This window comes from Hemicordylus capensis, chromosome 7 (assembly GCF_027244095.1).
Source record: "Hemicordylus capensis ecotype Gifberg chromosome 7, rHemCap1.1.pri, whole genome shotgun sequence".
NCBI classification, from domain to species: Eukaryota; Metazoa; Chordata; class Lepidosauria; order Squamata; family Cordylidae; genus Hemicordylus; species Hemicordylus capensis.
The window spans coordinates 34,805,116-34,831,720 of NC_069663.1; the positions used below are offsets into that span (position 1 = coordinate 34,805,116).

Below are 26,605 nucleotides of genomic sequence, written 5' to 3' on the forward strand. Positions count from 1 at the left end.
TACATTCACAGGGCAAGGTGGGAAGAGGACCCATAACCTATCAAGTTGGTCATTTTGCACAGAGCAGCAGTTCTCAGACTTGGGTGCTCAGATGTTGGTACAGCTCCCATAATCCCTGTCACAATGGCCAAAAGCCATTGTGGCTGTGCATGATGGGAGCTGTAGTCCAACAGCAGCTGGGGACCAGTGTTCCCTCTAACAGGGATTCCGAGATGTTGTTGATTTGAAGCAAAAGCCATGGCAGCTGGGGACTCAGAGCTGTAGTCAACAAAATCTGGCAATCCCTGTTACAAGGGAACATTGCTGGGGACCCAAGTCTGAGAACACCTGGCACAGAATGTCTGAGGCAACAAAAAGAGAGCTCCATTGCCAATTCTTCCAAGTCCAGGGGATCCACTGGGTATGCCTTATTGGAGTCTCCCACTCCCAAATCCTGGAGCTGGCATGGTCTGGAATTACATCTCTCTTGACCACCAAGTATTGGCTCACCTGAAAAGTCATTGCAGTAGAAGAGGAACCTGAAGCCCACTCTCCTGGCGATGTGCAGCAATCTTTCTTTAGGTTTATGCATCTTGGAAACTAGATTGAGATGCCGATTCCCTACAACTCCTGGTAATTTGGAGAAATGTGGCCGATTTTACTCCTTTGCAAACAGACATTTGCCCAGGGACAGGAAGAATTCCTCCTTACAGGCAATCAGGTAGGAAGCTTCCAAAGAAGGCAGCTTATTGATTTCAGCTTTGCATATAACCTAAACATCATAAATACACAGGCAGGCTACTAAATATTTGCAGATGGCCTTTCAGAGTCGAGCAGCTAGTTTAAGATCCTACCCTGCCCAAAGAACTAAAAAGAGAATGAACGTACACTGGGAAGCCACACAAGTCCAAAGAACCTGCCACACAACGTTTAAGAGGAAATTCTCTAAAAGCTCCCTTCCAGTATATAAGCATGTCCCATAGTAGCAGGGCTGCAGTGTAGACAGGTGACATTTCAATGGCTCGGAATGCAAAAAGACATACTGTACTTAAGTGCTCCACGAGCAATAGGATATGCCACTTTGCCCCAACAAGGTAAGCGAGCTAGTTGGAACTCCAGGTGACAATTCCACAGGGCTGCAGTGTTCAATTGATTAACAGGTTAGCTTGGTCCATCAACATGATTTAGAGAAGGGCCATGATGAATCAGGCAGCATATGGTTTAACTTTTAAAAATACAAGCACTTACAAAAGCCATGAATAGTAGGCAACATTTTACAACAGTCATTCTATCCCGTGTGTGTGAGAAAAAGGGGAACGGTCCTTCTAAGGGGATGCTTGCTTGACAATAACTATCATTCTTCTTGTATACATTTATGCAGATTCATTAATTGATCAAGCTTTCTTTAACGAAGCAAATATTCCAGGTAGGAAGTAGAGACCATCTACCCTCCAACCATACTTTTAGAACCAAACAAATATCCGTCCTGCCTTCAAATAATTACTTTGCATCAGTTATGGAAGGGACTGGGCAAGGCCGGAAATCATCAGACACCAGAAGTTTTGAAAAACCCATTGAGATCTTAAATGATTGGTGCCAAATCATTTTGGAGGGGGAAAGGCAATGGTTGTACCTTGGAATTTTGAAATATTCTTCCAGCCTTGCTCATGGAAAATGTAACGTTCATAATTAAAGAGATAAGTAAATGTTATGATTAAATACCAAAGAACTCTGGGTCATCACAATGGTAAGGTCTTCACATCTACTTGGCAACACACTACACAAGGGTTGGGTTTCAGAGCAGGACTTGAGGACGTTCCCACAACACACTGAAGAGAGGGAAGGAGAAAATGCTCAGACAAACCAGGGGACGAATTATGGGGGCAACCTTAAACTGATGAGTAGACACAGCGAAAGTTGCAATAGTGACCATCAGCTGGTGAGGGCTCCACTGTGGGAAGAACCTGCAGCTCTTGTCACCAGTGGTTCTGGATCCAAAGAAATCTGTGGGGAAGATGGGGGGTGAATCTGGAAGAGTAGAGGGGGAAAGTTTGGGAAAGGGGAAAGAGTCAGATACAGTCTGTTTGCACAATGTGATAAGTTCAATGTTAAAGATGAGAGTTATACACAAATTGGAATTAAGTTAGCTGGACAAACCGCTCAGTATCCATCATCCACAGGAGAGCTGGAAAGATCTTAAGGCAGGCTGGTCCCTAGATAACCTGTCCAGAGAGAATCTCTGCCACAGTTACTCGAGTCTCAGTCTCTACATTTCTTTACACATGAACAATGTAAACAAAATGGTTCCTCTGAAAACTTGGCAGCTTCCAAGGATAACCAAATACATGAAACGTAAGGTAGCCAAGAGTGGAGAGGAAGTCCAAAAGCCCCGATGAGGGGCTGAGGCAATTGCTTTGTGCGCAGGAGTGGGGAGAACCAGAAGGGCTATGCAAAATCTGCATCTGGTTGGGCATTGGGGCTTTGAAGTCAAGAAATTTCTCGTGGCGACGACTCCTCCCCTCCATTACAAACTCAGAAGTCTGCCCCACTGTGTTTAACTTACTGCAAGGATACTGCAAAGATCCAACAAACCTAACTATACAGACAGTGCAGAACAGCAGGATAGGACTAATTATGGCAAAAGGTTTTCTGTTAATAGCTAGCTGGCACGCAAATGTTTTAATTTAAGCATAATGTTCAAGCCTTTGGGCCATCAGAGGAACCCCGTGTTGTTGTTTAGCAACATGCTTACCCTACTCCTGAGCTTCTGGTTTTAGCCTTATTATTTAGCTGTTTGTTAATGTATATATTGTAATTGTTTGAAGCTCACAGGGTCTATGTGATGAAAAGAGGCATAACAATAAATCAAATAGAACAAAGCAATGTGGTAAGTAGTTGGAATCAGAATTCTGCACCAAGGTAACCTAAGTTCTGTAACCCATACAAGGTATGCAAACTAAATAAAGGTCTGCATCATTGCTTTGCATAATGTATTCTGTTTCTTTTATTTCAAGGGAGAGACAAGAAGTTAAGTACTGAAGTCTATGTTCCAAGGGGTGGCAAGATTTACTTAGCTACTATGGCTTTGGAGACTGAAAATGTGTGAGTAATACTGGTGCAAACTGACCTTCTGCACTTTTTCTGGACAGTTGCAAAATTGCAACCTACACAGCCCTGCAATTTAAGCAATTTCCATCACATTATTTGATGTGCTCTTATGCTATATCTTTGTGGGGGAAAGGTCAATAACATAAACACTTTCCAGCCCTTTAAATATGAAAAATATTTACAAAGATACACACACGGTTCTTCTCAAAATGTTCTGAGCAGTCTGACTCAGCTTCAGCATTAGGCACTTGGAACAGCAAGAGAAAATGTCATCATTTTTCTGTGTAGTCACAGGATGTTAATGCAACAGGATCTTTGGAGGAAGACCGCATCGGCTGAAGCTAGTGACAGGCTTCCTAGCAACACATAGGAAGCAGGCTTGGTAGAAAAACTAGGAGCATTGCTTATGGTGTGCACGATCTAGATGGCCTTTACTCTTTGTTTCTGTTTGCCTCCTCTGCCCCCACAAAGCCTTCAGACAGCTGCCATTAACTGGAAAAACGTGAATCTGTTTCTTTGTTTATAGTAGCTCCATTTCAAGTTGGTTATATTAAACTTGACACTGTTGGTTGCAAAATAATTACCACTTCCTGCCTGTTGGTGTATTCTGCAAAAGCAACATTCCAGGAAGCAGAGAACTCCATCCTGCTTAAATGAAATTTCTACATTAACGTCTTTAGACTGCACTGCTGAACAAGAGTACTTGGAAGCCAAGTCCCATTGACTCCAACAGAACACAGGAACATAGGAAGCTGCCTTATACTGAGTCAGACCACTGGGCCCTCTAGCTCAGTACTATCTACTCAGACTGGCAGCGGTTTCTCCAAGGTTGCAGGCAGGAGTCTCTCCCAGGCCTACTTGGAGATGCTGCCAGGGAGGGAACTTGGAACCTTCTGCATGCAAGTAGGCAGGTGATCTCCCCAGAGCGGCCTTATCCCCAAGCGGGAATATCTTACAGTATTTCACACAAGTAGTCTCCCATCGAAATGCAAACCAAGGCAGATCCTGCTTATCAAAGGGGACAATTCATGCTTGCTACCACAAGACCTCCAAAATCTGGTTGCCTTACATGGCTGCCTGGAGCTTGTGCCATTTTAAAGCACTTTGACACTTGGAAAATGGGATCAAGTGCTGATTGGGGGAATAATCCTCTTTTGTGCAAACCTACATCTTGACTAGCAAACCAGAGGTTGCCGGTTCAAATCCCCACTGGTATGTTTCACCAGAATATGGGAAACACCTATATCGGGCTGCAGCGATATAGGAAAGATGCTGAAAGGCTTCTTCTCAGACTGCGCGGGAGATGGCAATGGTCAACCCCTCCTGTATTCTACCAAAGACAACCACAGGGCTCTGTGGTCTCCAGGAGTCGACACCAACTCAATGGCACATTTTACCTTTACTTCCAGTAAAGGAACAGAAACCAGCAGAAAGTTTTAAACCCTACCCATTTTAAACAGCTTCTAAACAACTGCATTCTAGGATCTAGCACAAGAATATTATATAACAGCAATAGTATCTGTCTCCACAAACCATCTCCCAGTCAGCTCAGACGCAAGCATCACAGGCAGGCAGAGAAGGGAGAGCATTTAATTAGCTCAAAGCCACACAAACTTTCTGGTAACCTCTAGGCTTGACTACTGCAATGTGCTCCATGTGGGGCTGCCTTTGTGTGTGGTTTGGACACTTCAGTTGGTCCAAAATGCAGCGGCTTGACTGGTCTTCAGAGTGTCTCGGAGAGACCATATTACACTTGTTTTAAAGCAACTGCATCAGCTGCCAATAGGTTTCTGGGCAAAATACAAAGTGCTGGCAATTACCTTTGAAGCCCTAAATGGCTTAGGCCTGGGTTACCTGGGAGAGTGCCTCCTTCTGCATGATCCCCACTGCACATTAAGATAATCGAGCAAGGTCTGTCTCCATATACTGCCACCTCATCTGGAGATGACTCGGAAGCGGGCCTTCTCTGTAGTCGCTCCTAGGCTGTGGAATGCACTCCCTATAGACATCTGTGGTTTAACATCTTTAAAATGTGCTGTCAAGTCAACTCCTGGTGCCCACAGAGCCCTGTGGTTGTCTTTGGTAGAATACAGGAGGGGTTGACCATTGCCTCCTCCCACGCAGTATGAGATGATGCCTTTCAGCACCTTCCTATGTTGCTGCTGCCCGATATAGATTTTTCCCATAGTCTGGGAAACATACAAGCAGGGTTTCGAACCAGAAACCTCTGGCTTGCTAATCAAGTCATTTCCCCACTGCGCCATTAGGTGGCTGTTACCAGCCTTCAAAAGAGCCCATAAGACATGTTTTTAAGGCAGGCTTTTAGTAACTTCTGAGTTTTAAAATTTTTAATTGTTTAGATTTTTTTTAATTGCTGTAATTTCTGAATGTGTTAGATTTTTCAAAGAATTCTTGTTTTAATATCTGGTCTTGTTTGTTTTTGTGAACCTCCTGGAGCCTCTGGAGTCAGGCAGCATATAAATAAAATAAATAAAACAAAAGAACAAGTTCTTTTTGTTCTTGAAGGAGTGTTTGTACACACACACACACACACACACACACACACACACACACCCACACACACACCCACACCCACCCACCCCTCAGACCAAGTTCAGCCACTTCATGCACAAGCCGAGGTGGCTATTCACCCTTCTTAGTATGTGAGCCTTTATCCCATGTTTCGACATTGCAGCCAAGATGCCTGCGTAGAGCTAAAACAGCTTCCCTCATGGTCATCCCAGTTCTCCGAGACACCTCCTCCGTGATGCATTTATGCGCTCTGATGTATCAGCAATCTCAGGCCCAAGCCAGATGCAGCCCCCCACAAAAGGGAATTACTCCCCAAATCACCACCTGATCCCACTGAACAAGTGTCCAAGTGCTTTGAAATGGCACACACTCCAGGCAGCCCCGTAAGGCAAGCAGATTTCTTCCTTCTCAAATCTCTATTGTTATGGTCATTCGACCAGCAAAACAGCGACACAACAGAATGTCAGTCGCCTCGCCCCAAGTTCCTTGTCTTTCATTTGAGTTGCCAGGCCACAAGCCAAGAGCAGGAAGCACAGGTTTCCAAGGGTTTGGACCAGTGCAGGTGCTCCTAAATCTCTTCATCTCAGAGATCAGGAACGCTAGCTAATCTGACTCCAGGGAGAACTCCTTCCTGGTCCCAAATATGGCAAGCAGGCAGGTGTTGAGCATCAGGAAGGCCCAATCCACCAAATCACCCCAAGGGAAATTTAAATCGAGCACATTTCCACACTCAATTTAGCCAGACTGGAGTCATTTCAATGTCAGAATAAGACTCAGGAGAGTAAAGAGAGGAGAGAAGCTCCAGAGAGCAAGCGAGAGAGAGAGAGAGAGAGAGAGAGAGAGAGAGAGAGAGAGAGAGAGCGAGCGCACACACACACACGTGCGCGCACACACACACACACACACACACACACACACACACACACACACACACTCACTCACTCTTCTGGTGACATTTAGACTGTCCTCAGGCTTATTGCAATCTGTTTTGCTTCTCCCCTGCCCTCCACTCCCCCCACCCCAGCTTCAGAGGCTCTACTCACTCCTGTAGGCATGACGTTTATAACGTCAATGCACTTTGGACTCTCAGGTTTGCAACTGTTTAATGGTTAAAATGCATGAGTCTCCCACACTTGCAGATTTTAAGTTGCCCTAATATGCCTATCAATTCTTGACCTCAGAGGTTTGCAAATTGCCTGTACGAACTTATCTCCCAAGAGACCTCTGCTCATTGCAGGCAATTCTGGAGAGCATTTGAGATCACATGAAGTGATGGCCAAATTTCTCTGGCCTCACCTTCGCTCTACACACATACTGTGAACAGACCCCAGAATGTATCCAAAGCAATGCAACTGAAGGTCGCATGGAGTGCTTACCTGCCACTGGGGAACCAGAATGGCTGCGTAGCCAGGAACCGAGGGGATCCCTGATCAATCTGGGTATCAACTGCAAGACTTTCCCTCATTTAGTCTGTTCAACCCCCCATTTCTTTCCCATCTCTTACTTTCAATTTAATTTTATATTTATTTTTTCGATTTGTAGACTGGGACAGAGCTGGTCTTGTGGCCACAAGCACAAATTGTCCCCTTTGCTAAGCAGGGTCCACCCTGGTTTGCACTTGAATGGGAGACTATATGTGTGAGCGCTGTGAGATATTCCTCTTAGGGGATGGAGCTGCTCTGGGATGCATCTCCAAGATAGGGCTGAAAGAGATTCCTGCCTGCAACCTTGGAGAAGCCGCTGCCAGTCTGTGCAGACAATACTGAGCGAGATGGACCAAGGGTCTGACTCAGCATATAGCAGCTTCCTACGTTCCTAAACTTCCATCTCTGGATGGTTTACAACATAAAACAGATTAGAAATGAGAAACTTGAAACAATTAAAAACCACAGTCAAGTTAAAAACCTTGGGTAAAAAAATAAGTCTTTTGAGGCTTTTAAATAGTTGTCAGAGATGGAGAGGCTCTTATTTCAGCCAGGATGCCTGCCTGCCCCTGTGTAGCCACGAGCTGAGCCAGTAGCAACTGCAGACAAACCTCTCCGGATGATCTCAAGGGGTGGTGAGGCTCATGGTGAAGAAGAGGTTCTCTTAGATACCCAGGGCCTAAGCTGTTTAGGGCTTTATAGGTTATAACCAGCACCTTGTATTTTGCCCAGAAAATTATTGGGAACCAGTGCAACTCTTTTAGTACAGGAGAAATATGGTCTCTCCAAAATGACCCAGAGACCAACCTGGGTGCTGCAATCTGTACCAACTGCAGTTTCCAGACTACATAAAAAGGCAGCCTTTTGCGATGCATAGAGCGCATTGCAGTAGTCAAGTCTGGAGGTTACCAGCATATATACCATTATTCTGAGGTATTTATCACATGAAACGGACACAGCTGGCTATCAGGCGAAGCTGATAGCAAAGCTGGTCTAGTGGTAGCAAGCATGAATTGTCCCCTTAGCTAAGCAGGGTCCACCCTGGTTGCATATGAAAGGGAGACTAGAAGTGTGAGCACTGCAAGACATTACCTCCAGGGGATGGAGCCACTCTGGGAAGAACATCAGAAGGTTCCAAGTTCCCTCTCTGGCTTCTCCAAGACAGGGCTGAGAGAGACTCCTGCCTGCAGCCTTGAAGAAGCCACTGCCAGTCTGCGAGAAGACAATGCTGAGCTATATAGACCAATGGTCTGACTCGGTATATGGCAGTTTCCTATGTTCCTAAAGCACCTCTGGCCACCACTTCAACTTGGGACACCAGGGAGAGGTTTGGATCCAGAAGCACCCCAGACTGTATCTGTTCTGTTTGGGGAAGTGTGAACCAGCAGATCAAAATAGTCTCCCGAGTTCCGACCCTGCACAATAAGTACCTCCATCTTACTTGGATTCAGTCTCAGTTTGTTATGCCTCCTCTAGGCCATCGTTGCCTCCAGGCAGGAATTTAGGGAGGTTATGCCTTCTCCCAATGAAGTTGACATGGAGAAATGGATTTGGGTGTCATCAGCATGATCCTGAACCAAATCTCCTGATGATCTCTCCCAGCGGTTTCATGTAGATGTTAAAAAACATTGGAGACAATATGGAACCCTGGGGGACACCATATAAAAGTTCAGATTTTGAAGAGCAACAGCCCATCCGGACCACCATCCAGAATCTGCCCAAAAGGTAGGAGCGGAACCACTGCAAAGCAGTGCCTCCCACCCCCAACCCCCTCAGACACTCCAGAAGGATACTATGGTCGATAGTATCCAAAGCCACCAAGAGATCCAAAAGGACCAACAGTAACCCTCCCTCTGTCAGTTCCTAATTGGAGATCATCCATCAGGCCAATCAAGGCAGCCTCCACCCCACAGCCCACCCAAACCCCAGTATCATCCTTAACTGCACATTCTCCTACGGCTAAGATGTTACCAGTCATTTCATGACATGGTTAATTGTCCCTTTTGATCTGCTGCACTGTATTTTACATTAATTATCCCACAAAGAAAGCTTGCTGTTTCACAGGCTACTTAAGAAGCAACATGTTGGCAGGACAGGAAGCGTATAAAACACTGGAGGGAGCCTTTTAGAAACGCATTTCAGCCAAGTGTCACAAAGAGCAAGGCAATCAATCTTGGTTTCTCAGGGAAGCATCACAGAAACACCATCCCACACTCAACCCCAGGAAGGCTAGAGAAGACTGCGGGGTGTCAGGGGCTAGAGAAAGACAGGAAGGCATTGTGGGTGACGTAAGGAAGCTCAGAAATGAGTTGTCCTTCGCACAAGAACAGGAAGCTAGCAGAGCCGCAAGGCAGGCAGACCACTAAGAATATAAGACAAAGCTTTCCGTAATATTGGTTTTGCTGTATTTTCTCAAGGCAATTTATGTTCTCAGAAGGGAAAAAAAGAATCTTGAGTATCAGTATGATAAAGCAGCACAAAAACTGCCCATGCACTCCAAAAGAAAGATATCTGTGTGCTTAAAGATAGCCCAGTCTGGACCAGAACCAAGGGTCCATTTAGTCCAGCATTGCCTCCAACAACAGCCAGCCAGATGTCCCCGGATGCTCCCAAGCACATCCGATTCCTTTTGCTTGCCCTTAGCAAATGGTATTCAGAGGCATACTATCTCTCAAGGGCTGCACAAACTTTGCCCTCCGTCTCTTGTTGAACCAACTCCCATCATCCTCTGCCACAATGGCCAATAATCAGAGAGATGTTGGGAGTTGTAGTCCAACATCTGCAGGAGGAGCAAACTTGTGCATTACTCCTCTCGCCTAAAGCCTTTTAAAAGTAATCTAAGCTAGAGGCCATCACCACCACCACCAACCACCTCTTGCAGCAATGGATTCTATACACTGTATTCCCCAAATAGCCAATTTTCCAAATACAGTAACCCAATACTGAAAGAGAACAGGTAGAGAGAGTGAATGGAGACATGATTGCATCTCTATCGTGTCTGCCACCCTCTGTCTTCTTTTTCTCCATCACGGAAGCAGATGCAAGTGGAAAATTACTCTACAGTTATACAATCTGAATGGTCCCAATATCCTTATCTCCAACACTGAACATACAAGGGTGCAACTTTAATTCCACATTAATCAACCTGGAGTAGCTGCTCCACCCTATGGCTCCCTTCCATTAGGAGTGTGTTGAAAAAAATCTCTAGGACCTAAGAACACAGAATAAGGCATGCTCAAAGTCGTAGACATCAGTTTCTGGCCTATTTTGAAGACCAATGCAACTCTCACATGAAAGGGCAGAACCTAGATCAGGGCTACTCAACTTCAGCCCTCTAGCTGTTTTTTTCATCTGTGTGTGTAATGAGTTTTGTTCTGAGCGGCAGTATCAAGGTAGTGTGTGTGCACATGCATTCAGAATGGGGCCTTCCTGATTCAATCTGAGCGGGATCTAAAATTAACTAAGCGGACATCAGAAAATGTGTGAGTGCATGCACATGCCTTTTAGGGAACAGTGACTACAACTCCCATAATTCTCAGACACAGCAGTCAATAGTCAGGGATTACGGGAATTGTAGGCCAACATCTGCAGAAGGGCCAACGTTGAGCAGCCCTCTCCTAGATCAAGAGCTCAGGCAAGCTGGTTCAAAGCTACATACAACCACATCCACTGGAGTTTCTGCTACTGAAGAAAACCCATTTCACACAGAGTTTCAGGGTACCTGAATCTTTGTCTTGGAAGTGAGGAAGGGACGATGACGAGTCAAAATATCCTTTGTTTAAAGGACGTGCAGACACCAAGTGCAGACAATGGGTACCACATTTTGCATAGTGCCTTCAAGATGGTAGCATACTCTCAAATGCAGTAGATTGAAATAAACTTCTAATTCGACAGGGTCCCTCAACTGTAAAATATGTTTTATTTCTATATTAAGTTGTTACTCCTAAGCTTGGGATGCCTTCTAATCAACAAACCAACCAGAAGGTCATCTGGTCCTCCTGTATGCCAGGCAGTTGACTAGAATAGCAACCAGTACACAAGCAGGAAGCAAGTTGGCCTTAGAAAGATGTCTGCAAAACAAACATTTCCAGAACAACTTGATCTAACACGCCAAGAGTGCTAGAGAAGGGAGAAACTCTGCCTTTCGGTTCCCATCCCCAGATAAAGTAATCAGCCAGACCATGAGCAAAACCATTCCAAAAGTATTCCAAGAACAATCTGGGGAGAGATCTTGAGTCACTTTTCCTAAGAAATCGTTTACACAGATCTTGGAAACCACATGAGCTTTGGAGAAAATTAACTGAAGCTGCTTTCTCAATGCCCTTGCTGCTCCTGACCCTTTCAGATAGGATGTTTTCTCTGCAATCATGAGAGCTTGAAATTTGTGGCATTTAAGAAGAGGAAGCTGGAAGACTTGGGATTTTCAGCAAAAGCCTGGGATGATTCAGAACTAGAAATCAGGAAATGTACATTGTCTGTTCCTGACTTTTTTTTTTAACAACACACACAAGCTATTCAACCTTCCCTGCCATACAAACTGGCCTGATTAGCATGCGAACAGACTGTGTTCCCCATACGCCTTCTCTAGCTAGAGCACTTATAAAATACAGTCAGGGCTGTCAATTTGCCCAGTTGATGCCATTATATAACCAACTGCATGCACCCCTTAACTATGTATGTTTTTTTTTCCCCTCCCACCCCACAACACACACCAACAAGCCCACGACCTCCTTTTCATTCTTTCCACCACCTGATTTTTCCAAGCATGAGGGGACCATTTTCACCACCTGTTTGCATTCTCTCTCTGACTCAGGAGACACTGCACAACTGCACATCCCAGAAGCAAGCATTTCTGACCAAGAACCTGCAGTGTGTGCCACTGCATAATCAGAGGTCTCATCCTATTACAACATAAACTATCAATGAATACAACCTGAAACCCACAGTACCTGCTAGAAACAATTTGCTGGTTTTAGTAATGCCCCCCACCACAAAAAAGCTGTTTAATTAGAAACAGTGAGCAGAGACACATTAGCATCCTAGCCAGCAGTAGCATCCACTTATCACCTCCCCACCCCCCAATCCCTCTGGAGAGAAGGACTAAGCTCCCAGAATCGTTTCCCCCCATCCCCACAAGATGTTCACAGTACTGCATGTTACCTTTTGCCTGACAGTCCGCACAGTATTTGTTCTCCTCTTCAAGCAGCAGACTGGCAAGGACCGCCTGATACCTGTCCACGTCCCGGACAGATTTGCCCGTCATTGCAGATAAGAAATGGCTCCGCAGGAATGCAAAATGAATTTTTTTTTTAAAAAAAACCAACTAGAAACCCCCCACTCTTTTCTTCCTTAGTTCTCCGAAAGAGGCCTAACAGAGCTCCTCCACCTTACCCTTTCCCAAAGTACACCCCACCCTGAAGTTTAACTCACACCTCTGTCAAGGTCCACAAAGGAGATCCTGCTCTAGAGAACCAACTACCCCTTTGGCCCCCACCGCTACAACTTCCTCTTTTCTCTTCCCAAAAAAGGCCTCCCTACAACAACCACTAGCCGGGCACCTCCGAGGTTCACACGGTTTCGAAGCCCTCCAAGGATGTCCCCATTAAAGTCATACCTTGGGAACCGGCGGATGGGCAGCAGCAGCAGCAGCCAGCCAGCCGGCCACCCTCAACGGAGGGAAGAGGTGACAGCAGACGCCTCTCTGCAGCCTTCTCCCAGCTAGAGCCTTTCCCTGGCACTTCCCATCCCTTGGCAAGCAGGAAACAAAAGCCAGCCTCCAGGCCCCCTCCCCACACAGAGACACCTCCTGGAGACCCCACTAGCCCCACTAGCCACTGGGGCCAGCCCAGAGAAGGCTTCGTCGCCCCCCAAACTAGTCCAGCCGCATGTTCAACCACACACTGCCCCCCTTCTTCAACCCCCTGGCCATCCCCCTACTGAGGCATGGAGTGAGGGGGGGGCGGCACCACAATAAAGGGCTGCTACAGAACCTGCCAAGCACCAGTTCAAGGATGTGGGTTTTATGCACACTGCTGGGAACCCCCAACTCAGGGTGGACCCCCCAAAAAAATACCCCCCACACACACACCTCAAGGGGGGGTCCTCCTGCTGACACCCAGAGCCTGAACACCTATTCCAGACCTGCTATTGGAGGAGCCCCCCTCCAAGCCTGACACCCCTCCAGCAGGACACTTTAGGACGCTGACAACCCCCCCAGCTGAGCCCCCCCCGCCTCAAAGGCTGCTTCCTTCTCCCTCAAGGCAGATCTCTCAGCCCCCCAGGGCCCCTCCTTTCCGGTCTCGGGGGGGGCAGGCGGGGAAGGAGGGAGGGAGGAGGAGCGCGTGCGCGCCCGCGTCTCCAAGCAGCAGCAGCAGCTGTGGCGCCCGCCCGCGCCTTCTCCGGCCACCCTCCTGCCAGCGCGCACGCGCGGCCACTTCCGATTTCCGGCTCCAAAGGGGAGGGCGGGGTTGTCTGGTCTCAGGCCACGCCCACGCTGCCCTTTTGCTCGGCTCCTGCTTTCTCATCCCCTCGGCTACCACCCCCCCAGCCCTTGACCTACGCTGATTGGCTGCCTGGGTTGCCGCCGGCGCCCGCGCGGAGAGCCAACCGGTAAGGAGGAAAGGGTGACGGGGCGGAGCGTAACAGATGGGGCTGCGTATGTAAAGCATGAATGAAGGCATGAATGGAGGGGACGGTCACGTGGGAGGGGAGACCGGGAGGGAGAGGGAGGAAAAGAGGAAAAGGAAGGCGTGGCTTGGACGCCACGATACTCTTATTGCTCATGTGCAGATGTTGGCCTGCAACTCCCATAATCCCTGGCTTTTGACCACTATGGCTGGGGATTATGGGAGTTGTAGTCCAGCAACACCTGGGGGGAGTTAAGCAGGCCTGATATGAGGAAGAAAAGGAGAGGGGGAAAGGAGACCTGGCCTTGTAATAGGAAGCATGGATTGTCCCCTTGTCTAAGCAGGGTCCACCATGGTTTGCATTTGAATGGGAGACTACACACGTGCGAGCACTGTAAGATTATGGGGGTGGATGGAGGCCCACCCTTATGGGGTCGGGCCGCTCTAGGAAGAGCACCTGGCTGCTTGCATGCAGAAAGGTCAAGTTCCCTCCCTGGCATCATCTCCAGACAGGGCTGAGAGAGACTCCTGCTGCCTGCCTGCAACCTGGGAGATACTGCTGCCAGTCTGTGCAGACAGTAGTGAGCTAGATGGACCGACTCAGTACAAGGCAGCTACCTATGTTAATAAGATGGTACCCTGTCCCCGAAGGGCTCCCAATTGAAAAAGAAATCCAAGAACAAGCACCACTGGAGGAAGGCTTTTCCAGGGCTGGAGAGGGACTGTCCCGCCTGCCTCCCTTGGCTGTGTATAAGGAAGCCCCCACTTTGAAAGCTGACCCCCTACTAACTGAAGAAAGAGGCACCTTTTAAAGTAGCAGCTCTGTTCTGCTTAGCATGGGGAGAGACAAAGGGTTGCTATTCAGCCCCAGCACAGCACAGCACAGAGAGAGCGCCTTTCCCAGATCACAGAAGTCTCCTCTTGAGGTGCTAATTGGAGTAATTAGGAAATGACACTACAGGAGAGGTGAGCATCATTCACAGCGGCAGTGTCAAAAGGGGGCGGGGTTCGGGGACCTTCTTAAATGGGTATCCTTCCCTGGGAGACACCAGATTGTTGGGACTGTGTAAATGCCAGAACAGGACAGGCCGGAATGACCCCTTAAAAATCAAACTGGATCCCCAAAGCAGTGGGATTTGGCCTTTTACACCCCAAAAGTGTAATATTGTAATATTTATAGTACAATAATATAAAGGTACTATATAGTCTTGTAATAAGTGTAATGAAAGTTTAATGTTGGAAATTGCCAGTGCTAAAATATTGTTCTCCAGTGTTTCCAGTACATCCCACTCTTTTGGGGATCCAGTTTGCCTGTTAGGGGGCCGTTCTGGACCATTCCATTCCCGTTTTGGCTGTGAAGAGTTTAATTAAAATGTAATATTTAGTGGGGAAGCACCACAGCACACCAACAGGAACAAAAGCAGCATTGGCAGTTGCTTTTGCTTTTAAATTAGCATTTTCCAAAATGTCATCTTGTCTCCAACTCCTGCTAATTTCCTGAAGCTTCCTAAAGCTCCTTCTTTGTGAACCAGTGCAGTTTGTTGGTCAGAGTGTTGGACTAGGAAGACCTTTAGTCACGAAACTCACGGGGTTGACTCTGGGCCGGCCACTTCTTTTTCAGCCTGACCCACCTCGCAGGGTTGTTGTGAGGATAAACACAACCATGTCCACCACTTCGGGCTCCTTAGAGGAAGAGTGGGATATAAATATAAATAAATGAAGTGGATTTCTTCCATGATCTTTCCAAAGCAGTGTGATATGGTGGCAGGGTGTCTGTGGGGAGCAGAAAGACACTTAATACATGTCAGTGGCGCATGACCAGTGGCAGAGCTATAATTGTGTGCATGGTTCCAAGCACCCATGCTAAGCTGCCTCTGGGGCCACGTCTGGCCCTTTGGGGCTTGTCTTGCTTGCCCCTTTTCCTTGCCTCACCGCTGCAGGCACCTGGCGGATGCTCCCATGGCTGGCTGCAGGAAGGAAAAGGGGCGAGCGAGGTGGCCCCCAAAGTGATGGAGGCAGGGAGGGCACCACCACTGTGGGGCGAGTGGGCTGCCCGTGAGAACACTGCCCTCCTATGCCCACCCTACACTTCTGGGCGCGGCACTTGCAATCCAGGCGTTTTTCTTTATATCACACTCAATATATCACACTTTATATCACACTCAGGCCATCTCCTGATCTACAGCCCCAGTAACTTGGAATCCTTCACTTCTGCTTGCAGTCCCATTCACTTTAATATCTTGACCACACATGTTTATTGGGGACTATCTGGGCACACCTCTATGTCGAGGTGTGCACAAAACCGGTTGTCCTGGTTCAGTTTGAGTCTGAACCAGACCCAAACCAGAGTGAGCCAGTTCGGTTTTGCAACCCCTTGAGCGCGCCCCCCCCCCCGGTTCGGGGTTTTTTTGTGGGGGTTGTTTAGGGTCTCCAGAGGCCTCCAAAATAGCCACCATGATGGAGGGACAGGCCCGGAACGGGCCAAAGACCACCCGAACCAGGCAATTTGGGGCTGTAATGGAGGTCGGAGGGCGGAGCGGGAGCCTCCGGAGACTCCCCTCTGCGGCTGCAGCAGTGCCCCCCAGAGGGGGTAAGTTAATTTAAAAACAACAGCAACAAACAACTTAGAACCTCCCAAACAGGTTTGGGGAGTTTGGCTCAATATCAGACCAAAACGGGGAGGGCGGGGGAGGGTTGGGTTCAATATCAAGCCGAACCAGGGTGGCTGGGCTCAATAGCGAGCCGTCAAACCCAATCGGTTTGATATCGAACCGGTTCAGTTCTGAACTGGTTTGCACATTCCTGCTATTCTGTGTGTTTCGGCTTGCAGCCCTGCAGACTGATCTCATGCATGCTTGCTTGAACATAAGGAGTTCAATAAGGCTTACTCCCAAGTAAAGGCATAGCCTCTATCAGCACAGAGCTTGAGGGCTGAGGAGAAGCTTGCCCCCGTGTGCATGCACACCGCTCCTGGCCACCGGACATACTCTGGACTTCTTGTCTAGTGACGGGGGTACCAAGTCATAATTCGCCCAGGGCACTAAAATTTCTAGTGCTGGCCCTGGGGCAGACTCTCTTCCATCTGTTCCTCTGTCTAGCCCAGTGTTATCTATTCCGGCTAGTGGCAGCTCCTCGAGGTCTCGGCAGGTTATTCCTTCCAGTGAGCATTTTACTGGAGGTCTGACCCTAAGCTTTGTCTGTGTCGTGGCCTCAAAAAAACTGAACAAGGCACCCCCCCCAAATAAAAATAAGGGATAAAACTGAGGCACTAGGGACCGATTCCAGAAAATAGGCTTTGTCTTAGGTCAGTAAGGACCATTGCAGCCTATGCATGTGCCATGCATTTCTGTCCATCTTGGCGTTATAGATAGGAAGCTGCCTTCTACTGAATCAGCCCTTCTATCTCAGTACTGTCCACACTGATTATCAGTGTCGCTCTCCAACCACTGAACTACACCTCCATCTGCAAAGGAGCACACACGAGTCTCCCATCCAGGTGCTGTCCTCACCAAGACCTGCTTAGCTTCAGCAAGTTGGCTGTATTAAGGAAAGGACAGGTTGTGCCGTCAAGTCAGTGTCGACTCCTGGCGACCACAGAGCCATGTGGTTTTCTTGGCAGAATACAGGAGGGGTTGACCAATGCCTCCTCCCGCTCAGTATGAGAGGATGCCTTTCAGCTCCGTCCTATATCACTGCTGCCGGATATAGGAGTTTCCCATATTCTGGAAAATACACCAGCAGGGATTCGAACCAACAGCCTCCTGCGCTCTAGGCAGGTTGCTTTTATCACTGAGCCACTAGGTGGCTCTGTGGCTGTATTATGTGCCCTTAAACCATGCTCTGGGACCCATCCCAGAGCCTGGTTTTCCATGTTCAAATTAGTTGACCTTCCACCTAAAATCTTTTCTGTGGTCTCAGAGGAGGCAAGAGGGCTGGCTGCCTAAAACAATGTTCCCTTCACCTGGACCATGAATTGCATCCTTCAGCCAATTCTCTCTCGTCTCATGTGTCAGTAGGGCTGGGAGGTGAGGTCTCAGCCAATGCCTTTACTCCCCATCACCGGCCTCCACGTTCCAAAATGCTACATATTAATGACCTCCCACCACTTCTCCTCCCCTCTGCCTCTCTGCTCCTGTTGGACCTGCTGGTTTATTCATTCAAAGGCTGGCTGGCCTCACTTTTTATCCAGCCTAGCCTGAAGCCTGCAATATGGCTAGATGTTTCAGTAGCCTGAAGTTCTGCCTTCTCTTCCAAACCATCTGCTTTTCACTGGCACAGATTGTAAGTTCCTTTTCTTAATATTATCTTGTTGGAAAACTGTTGGGATTAGTAGGGTTGGAAGGGGGTCTCTTACTGATCCAGAAGAAGTTGAGAGCAGGCTGAAGTGGGGGGGGGGCGGTTTGGGGGGGCGAAAATCACTTGGTTCCAGACTAGGATCGAAATATATTGGCAAATATCTTCTGAATTATTATTGTTTGTTAAAATCATGTTTTCCCTGCCATTGTGAAGTGAGAGGTGACATTTTTGCTCGAGGTTATTTGGCATGGTTTGCTAGGGATGGGGGCAGTTATCAAATTGAAATATTAATAATTATTTTTGAGGGGCATTGTGTTTTCTTTTCATTCAGTGTGGGGCCTCTCTGCCTCTTGGGGTGGGGTGTCAGGCAGCTGTCGACTTCTGCTTTGGAAACCTCCTGAGAAATGGGCCCTTTGCTTGGTGGGAAAGTCAGGGAAGAAAGAAGGTGTATTCTTTAAGAAGTGTCAACAGTCACAAAGGAATGTCCATGTTTCATCCAACAAAGGGGTTGTTGCAAGAAAGAGAGCCTTAATATGGAGACACCTGTGTTATTTTGTGGGGGGAACCCCAAACAACATCTTTCCTTTGGAACCAAATTAAACACGGCTTTTTTGGATTCTTCTTTTGGAGCAAGGATCTGTTTTTGTGATGGTGCCAGTTACAATGCATCCAGCAAGATATCCCATCCATTGACCCCTTCTAAACTAAATTGGGTGAGAATATTTAGTTAGTGACCTGCTTTTAAGACATATTTTAAATTGCTAATTAAAAATGTTTAAATGCTTTTTAAAAAAAATTAATTTTGGAAAAGCAAACTTTTCTCAAGAGTGAGCTATAACGAAGAGGGAAGATGATCTCTGGTGTGTGGCAGGGGAAAGAGCAAAATCCGTTTGTTCGGGATTTGGATTAAGTCACTTTAGGGACAGTGGTGTGTGATCTTAGGTACACCAACCTTTTATACAAGCTGATGCTGGTTTGGAATGAGGACCTTCACACAGAGGAACGTTTGGCAGCTGTTTCTGAGGGACAAAGAGTGTTATTCATTCACTGGATCCCTTCAGGAAGCCTCCCTCCCTGTGGCTGGAAAAATTGTATTTTATACGTTCAATACGATGCTTATATTATGTATGGCAAACAGGAGTGGAGATCCAACTTGCTGTTGGATGCAGCTGGAACTGTATCTTGCTTTTAGTGCTGAGAACTGCTGGAATTTCTCTTTGATTCTCTCGATGTGTACGGAATGCAAGATCCTTGCTATTGAAACCATGTACTGAAACATCAGGCAGAGCTGCTTTACTTTATTTCAAAGGGCTGTCTAACTTGATCTTAGTTTTAAATCCCCCTTCTGCAACCCTTGAGTAATAATGCTACAGGCACGTGATACAACCACATGAAAATACTTGGAAATCTCACAAATTCTGTGAAAGACATTCGAGTATATGCTTAATTCTCCCACTGAAATCAGTTGGACTTCAAAGTGCTTAGATTTGGCTGGATAATTCCTCGAGGGTTTATATAGCATTGAGTGTCCAGAGTGTGTCATGACTTTATCTCACTTTAACCTTGTATCAATCAATCCATCCATCAATCAATCACTTATATTTTGGTGTCAGACCAGCATAACAACAACCTTGTAAGATGGGCCAGTACCGCTTCCCCAATGCAGACATCTGAGGCCTTGAGAAGAGTGAATTTATTTATTTTGCACATTTTTGTACTGCCCCATCCAGAAGTCCCTGGATGGTTCACAATCTAAAAACAACCATTAAAACATTAACATGATCAAAACAATTTGAAATACAAATAAAAACTCTAAAACCTGAAACTTCAAAACTATAAACTAAAAGCCGGACTAAGCAGGCATGTTTTCAGGTCCTTTAAAACATTCAGAGAAGGGGAGACTCAAATTTTGTTTGACTTACCTAGAAAGTTTGTGACAGACGTACAGTTGACCAGGAAACCTCATGATTCACAGATCCATTTCTTAGCTGTTATGGTGGGCCATTGTGGCTGAGGATGATGGGAGTTGTAGTCCAGCAACATCTGGGGACTCAAGTTCGAGAACCCATGGAGCAATTCCTTACTTATCCCAATAATAGCCCCATGAGATTGGTCACAATTGTGACCATTTTGCAGATGGAAAACTGAGGCCAAGAGACCGAATTGCTGAAGGCCATGCAAGAGATCTGTTCTAGGGTGGGATTTTATTCCAAGACTAGCAGATTTTTGCTGGGCTGCACTAGCTATTCCCAGACAACTATTCTGGGTTGATTTTCTCTGTCACCTGTAATAAATTCAGTGCACTTATTCAGCCAGCCCTTGGCAGAAATTGTGAGAAAACACAGGGTACAGAAGATCAGGAAATCAAAGAATTTGTGCTTTCATAGCAGAAACTTGTTTTGCAAGGGGGTAGTTAACTTGGACTGGCTTAGTGGTGTATCTCTGTAGACAAGATTACAACCATCAAATTTCAAAGGAATGTTAGAGACCTAATTCCCTTTGTGTTCTAAATCTGACTGGGGTTTTGCATGCCTGCTTCTTCCCTCAGTCTGTACCACCAAGAGTGGATTTAAACACCACCATACAAACTTGCTTTTTGAAGCCTGGGGAAAATGTCCCATCTTGCTCTGTCTCTTAGAGCTCTATTCCCACCCACCACCCACCCCACCACACAGACACTGCTTCCCCTGCTGCTTTAGAATTTAGCACTCGGATCACAAATATCTTGATCTTCTTCCAGCTAGCCTCCCCCAAAGAGAAATAAGAAAATGCTGTTCTTACCCCTATCTCAATGGCCCAGTAGGGAAGCTTAAGTGAGTTGACTCAAGATTCTTCAAGAAACCTGTTGCAGAGCTAGGATTGCATTCGTGATTCTTCGTGTGTTTTAAATAATCACTTCAACCAATGGATACCACCTTCCCGTTGAATGTCTGTGGAGTTCCTACGAATTTAGTAATTTGGTGGACATCAGGGCCTCTGTTATGCTTCAGAGCCTACAGAAAAGGGGAAATGTCCAAAAGAATCATCGATGGATTTAGTAAAGACAATTGATCAGTCTATGAAGATGTGTATATAGAAGATATAACCCCAGACAACTCAAGCCAATGAACCAAGCTACACATTACTGTGAGGAAGATACCACCACCTTTTTTAGAATCGCAGCTCAGGAAAAGTTCATTCCTGGACACAGATATATGGCAGTCTGTTAGACTCTGAGCAGATGCTAAATCGTCTGATTGTTCCGGGAGAAATGCTGCTCAGACCAACTTCCATGCTGTGTGTGTCCAGTGGTGGTACACCCTGATGCCCCAGAGGCAAGGAGGAAAGAATAATTTGTGGTCATTGAGAAGAGAAGATGAATTCACTTTCACTGGATCCATGGAAAGGACTTTCCAGTTGTGGACCTTCCAGCTTTATCCAAACTGTTTCCTATCTATCGTTTCTTATTCTAAGAACCTTTAGGTTAGCTTACCTGGGCTTTGTCTCATTTTATCCTCACAACAACCTTACAAGGTAGGTTCGACTGAAAGGCAGTAACGGTCCAAGATGACCCACTAGCTTTCCTGCCTGTGTTAGGATTTGAACCCGGGTCCCGCTGAGTTAAGCCCAATATTCTATCCACTATAGCACCTTAGCTCCCAGTTATTGGCTTCAGCTGGTTGCAAGGGGAAGTGTTTTGCAGTGATCAGAGCAAGTTAAGAAGCATCTTCTCTCCCATCGCACAGCCTACAGCGCCATAGCTGACGTTCTGATCTATGTCTCTCTTGCAGCCAGGTCTCTGGGGAAGGGACTGGCATGGTCGGGGCAGAGAGCTCCGAGTGAAGATCAATGCCAGTCCAGAGCTGTGATGTGATGTGGGTGAAACATGGCAGGCTTGGCTGGCGCTTGCTGCGTTCCCTTTCTCCTCCAAATGAATTTGTTCCTCTTCTGGTTGCTTTCCTTAGCAAGGTCCACCAGGAGAACCCGGACCACGGGGGCCCCCAGGTCCGCCAGGAGTGCCAGGAGCTGACGGCATTGATGTAAGTACACAGCCGAGCGGAGGAACCTGAGCAGGATGGGAGCTGCTGGGTACAAAGGCAGGCATTGTGTGCAGGAGAAGGGCTGTCCCCAACTGAGGCAGCCAGAGGGCGCTGGTGGGTTGCCTGTGTGCATTCATTGCTGACCAATTCCCCATGGCAGGTACAGAATCTTGTGGTCCGCTCATTCGGGAGAGGTTGAGTGCCCCCCCCCCACAATCCAATTAAAGCGGTGTATTTGCAGCAAACAGGAGCTGCTTTTATCCCTCAAAAGCTGGGATGTTCAGCCATGAGCTGTAAGGATCCAGGTTTTTCCTCTTGGGGCGGTAAAATTCTTTTGCTTCTGGATAGTTTGGGGGCTGAGAAGGAGCAAGGAAGCTGGAGGGAGAGGGGGAAGAGAAAGATGAAAACTTATCCTAGAGGCAGTGGGGCGGAGGAGAGTCTGTGGTGTTATGTCATCACCCCATGAGGTGGGGCCTCTCCCCTCCTCCCCTTTGCTTGGCAAACTTTGGTGAAATACCTTAACCAGAATTCCACCCACATAGGAACAGAGGAAGCTGCCATATACTGAGTCAGACCCTCGGTCCATCTAGCTCAATATTGTCTTCCCAGACTGGCAGCTCCAAGGTGGCAGGCAGGAATCTCTCTCAGCCCTATTTTGGAGATGCTGCCAGGGAGGGGACTTGGAACCTTCTTCTCTTCCCAGAGTGGCTCCATCCCCTGAGGGGAAGATCTTCCAGTTCTCACACATCAAATCTCCCATTCAAATGCAACCAGGGCAGACCCTGCTTAGCTAAGGGGACAAGTCATGCTTGCTACCACAAGACCAGCTGCAGATAGGCTCGCAATCTCATGGCACAATGACATCTGGACATCAGTTCTAATTACCAGTAATATTTATAGACCGCTTTTCAGAAGAAGAAGAAAAGTTATCAAAAGTTTACATACCAAAAGAAAATACAAAAGATGGTTTCCCCTGTCCCCCAAGTGTTCAGAATCTACAGACAGAAAGACAATGACAGCGACAGAAGTATGGATTTTCTATGGGTTACAAGGGACAGTTTCAAAATCTGATTTAAAAGAGAGATGTCCCTGAAGCTCCTCAGGGCACCATTCCTCAGCCCTATCCTGACTTCTTAGATGTACGTGTAGGCACAGCTGCCTGCATATTTTACATAGGAAGCTGCCATATACTGAGTCTGACCATTGGTCTATCTAGCTCAGTATTGTCTACACAGACTGGCAGCGGCTTCTCCAAGGTTGCAGGCAGGAATCTCTCTCAGCCCTACCTTGGAGATGCTGCCAGGGAAAGAACTTGGGACCTTCTTCTCTTCCCAGAGCGGCTCCATCCCCTAAGGCCTTTCGTTCCCAGAGGTCATAAGGGATGGGAACCTGCTTAAAAATATATCCTGAAAGTGGATATTTCCTGTTCTGGTGTCCATTTAAGCCTCCAGTTGTTCTGGTGTATGGATGCAGTGGGGGTGAAAAACAAGTGGCATTTGTGGCTTGTTTGAGCTTGTCTTGCCCTGCCTGGCTGCCTTCTCGCTTCGCCCCACCACAGCTACACGTGCTGCTCATTTTCCACCCCTCCTGCTCTGCCCTGACCGGCTGCCACTGAACGGAGGGGGGAAGAGGGCACTGAGGCACTTTTAAAAAGTGGCAATTCTCTTTATTGAGCAGAGGGAGAACAACCGGCCGTATCCATCCCCAGCACAGCATCCCTCCAGTGGCTGTTGCTGGCGTCTACCTTATTTATTATTTCATCATTTATTTTATTCGATCTTTAGACCGCCCTTCCAAAAATGGCTCAGGGCAGTTTACGCAGAACAATAATCAATAAATAAGATGGACTGTGTTTCTTTTTCAGATTGTGAGCCATCTGGGGACAGGGAGCCATCTTATTTGTTTATTTGTTATTTCTCTATGTAAGCCGCTTTGGAAATGTTTGTTGAAAAGCGGTATATAAATCTTTGTTGTTGTTGAAAGAGGGGGTGATGTGACCCTCCATGCTTCCATTCCAGGGTGATGTGAGGAGAGGAATGCTGGCCTTGTGGCAGCAAGCATGACTTGTCCCCTTAGCTAAGCAGGGTCCACCCTGGTTGCATATGAATGGGAGACTTGAAGTGTGAGCCCTGGAAGAGATTCCCCTCAGGGGATGGAGCCGCTCTGGGAAGAGCAGAAGGTTTCAAGTCCCCTCCCTGGCAGCATCTCCAAGACAGGGCTGAGAGAGATTCCTGCCTGCAACCTTGGAGAAGCCGCTGCCAGTCTGTGAAGACAATACTGAGCTAGATAGACCAATGGTCTGACTCAGTAGCAGGCAGCTTCCTAAGTTCCTATGAAAATGTTTGCAGCAGCACCTGAAGCTTTCCATGTTGTTATTAATGGGTTTTCTTCCACCTCTGCAGGGGGACAAAGGACCACCGGGGGCAGCCGGAAGCCCTGTGAGTATCCCAACCCGCAAGCCTTTTTGATCCGTGTGGGGCCCAAGTGACCAGCTGGTTTGGGGGTGGGAGATCCGTGCTACAGAGGAGGGAGTCCCCATGATGTCTGGGGGTGGGCTGGGCTTTATTTTGTTTGGTCATCTCTAGAACCATTTTCTTTTACATTGTTTTATTTACACTCGTGTTTAGATCGCTGTTCAGACAAATCTGGCTCACAGCTGTTCACAGCATAACCACCCACAACCTGGGCTGTCCCTGAGGGGGGTGCGAGGCATGTGGGGCGACATGTGGGGCCCCCGCACGGTGAAGTGGCGGCACAGAGGTTCCTGCCTGCCCGGAGTCCCCCGGCCCCACAACTACCGGCCCCAGAGTGTGGCTCCCACCGCAACAGCTGCGCACCCACCCAGCCGGGCCTCTTTGGGGTTCTGCATGGCCTCACACAGTGGCAGTTCCAGGTGGGCCAACCAGAGAGGCCAGTAGCCCAGCTGAAGCCAGCCGTGCCCACAGTCGAGCCCAACGCACCGCGGGGGCCCAGCTGGGTCAGTGGGAGCCATGCATTGCTGCCACTGGCTTGGAACGGCTCTGGGGCCATTCGAACGACCGACCTTGCGGGCGGGGCAAACAGAGGAAGCTGCCAAATACTGAGTCAGACCACTGGTGGGGCAGTGCACTGAGGGATTCCCCTAGGGGCGGGCATTCCAGGAGCCCGCCTCGGTCAGCGTGTGCTGACACACGGTTCTGGCAACCAGGTGAAGGGCGTGTTTGCACCCTTAACCTTGGCGAACAGCCAGGCTTGGGCACTAGGTTTAGCACCGCCAGGATCTGTGTGGGTCCCGGCAGTTCTCATGGGCAGCCGCTCCCAGGCTTGGCGGCTCGTGAGAACAACCGCTCTGCCTACAATAAAGGAGTACAATAAAAGCGAAACAATCACAGCAGCAAACCCAGGGAAAAAAACAATCTTGGCTAGGGCATAGTATCAGCACCTTCTGACTTCCAAACAAACTCAGCTGAAAGAAGGGCCTAGTCAAGTGCAAGCATCTCCTTCCTAGGACACTGGCAGCTGCTGCCTACCAAGTCAGGTTGTTGGTCCATCTATCTGAGAATTGTCTACTCTGGCTGGCAGCAGTTCTCCAAGGTTTCAGACAGGAGTCTTTCCCAGAACTAACTGGAGATACCAGGAATGGAACCTGGGACCTTCTGCCTGCAAAGCGAATGCTCTTTCCCTGAGCTACGTCTACAGCCCCACCTTTATTTTTATGTATTGTTAAATTTGTATACCGCCTTCCATTAAAACAGTCCCAAGGCGGTTCACACAAAACAGCAACGTCCAAACACAAACTTCCCCACCTCAGTAACTCCATTGTGCCCGTGTGATCTTTTCGCATCCCTGAGATCATCTTTCACTTTCCCACTTTTCAGGGTACCAAAGGAGAGCCAGGCCTTCGGGGCCCAGACGGCCCTCCCGGGAAAGCTGGCATTGACGTAAGTAACAACTCCTCTCCCCAGATGCTGTTGGGTTGTATGTTTGTGGTTCACCTCTAGGACTGCTTCCGCAACTGTTAGGTGGGTAGGACAAGCATCCTACCTGTCTCTGAGAGCTCGACAGACTCTGGAATTTCAGCCACGTGTGAGAGTAAAAATCTAGGTTGGAGGATCATGGGGCATCGTGTGGGAGGGGGTGCCGGCTCCGCTGGTGGTAGTTCTGAGTAGGATGTTGCCAGTGTTCAAGGATTTCCAGATGTTGTTGGCTTGATTGTTTGATTAAGTGCTGTCAAGTCAGTGTCGACTTTTAGTGACCCCATAGATAGATTCTCTTCTATTTTGTCGATCCATGTGGTTTTCTTGGTAAAATACAGGAGTGGTTTACCATTGCCTCTTCCCGCGCACTATGAAATGCTGCCTTTGTCGTCGTCACTGAAGTGATCGTCTGCCTCCAGCACCTTCCTGTATCACTGCTGCCCAATATGGGTGCCTGCTTGCTTTAGCTGGGCAGCTGGGATGGCGTTCATGCTTTGGGTGGCTCTACTGGGAGTATACCTCCTGGCGTACTTTGCTTATTCCTCCCAGGAATAACTCACCACCACGATGAGGCAGCATAGGAGGTCTTAGGTGGGTGTTGTTGACTACAACTCCCATAATCCCTGGGCAAACACCATTGCAGCTAAGGATGATGGAAGTTGCAG

At 47.8% G+C, this 26,605-nt stretch overlaps 2 protein-coding genes across 4 annotated transcripts in view; one reads left to right on the forward strand and one right to left on the reverse strand.

Annotated features, from left to right (window-relative positions):
* The window catches only part of SMAP2 (small ArfGAP2), a 38,627-nt gene extending 25,125 nt beyond the window's left edge, over positions 1-13,502 (reverse strand). The window contains exons 1-2 of the mRNA XM_053267681.1: positions 12,658-13,502; positions 12,204-12,322 (exon numbers count right to left, since the gene is read on the reverse strand). Of these exons, the coding sequence (XP_053123656.1) occupies positions 12,204-12,306 (103 nt within the window). The 5' untranslated portion in view covers positions 12,307-12,322; positions 12,658-13,502. The remainder of the gene's footprint in view (positions 1-12,203; positions 12,323-12,657) is intronic.
* A 37-nt stretch (positions 13,503-13,539) lies between these two features.
* The window catches only part of COL9A2 (collagen type IX alpha 2 chain), a 69,196-nt gene continuing 56,130 nt past the window's right edge, over positions 13,540-26,605 (forward strand). Inside the window, exons 1-5 of one of the 3 annotated variants that reach the window (XM_053267678.1) lie at positions 13,540-13,652; positions 17,833-17,950; positions 21,910-21,984; positions 24,387-24,422; positions 25,842-25,904. In XM_053267678.1, the coding sequence (XP_053123653.1) occupies positions 17,879-17,950; positions 21,910-21,984; positions 24,387-24,422; positions 25,842-25,904 (246 nt within the window). In that variant the 5' untranslated portion in view covers positions 13,540-13,652; positions 17,833-17,878. Of the gene's footprint in view, positions 13,653-13,679; positions 13,699-13,923; positions 14,636-17,832; positions 17,951-21,909; positions 21,985-24,386; positions 24,423-25,841; positions 25,905-26,605 lie in introns of those variants that run through there. The other 2 variants (XM_053267679.1, XM_053267680.1) reach the window with 2 other exon arrangements.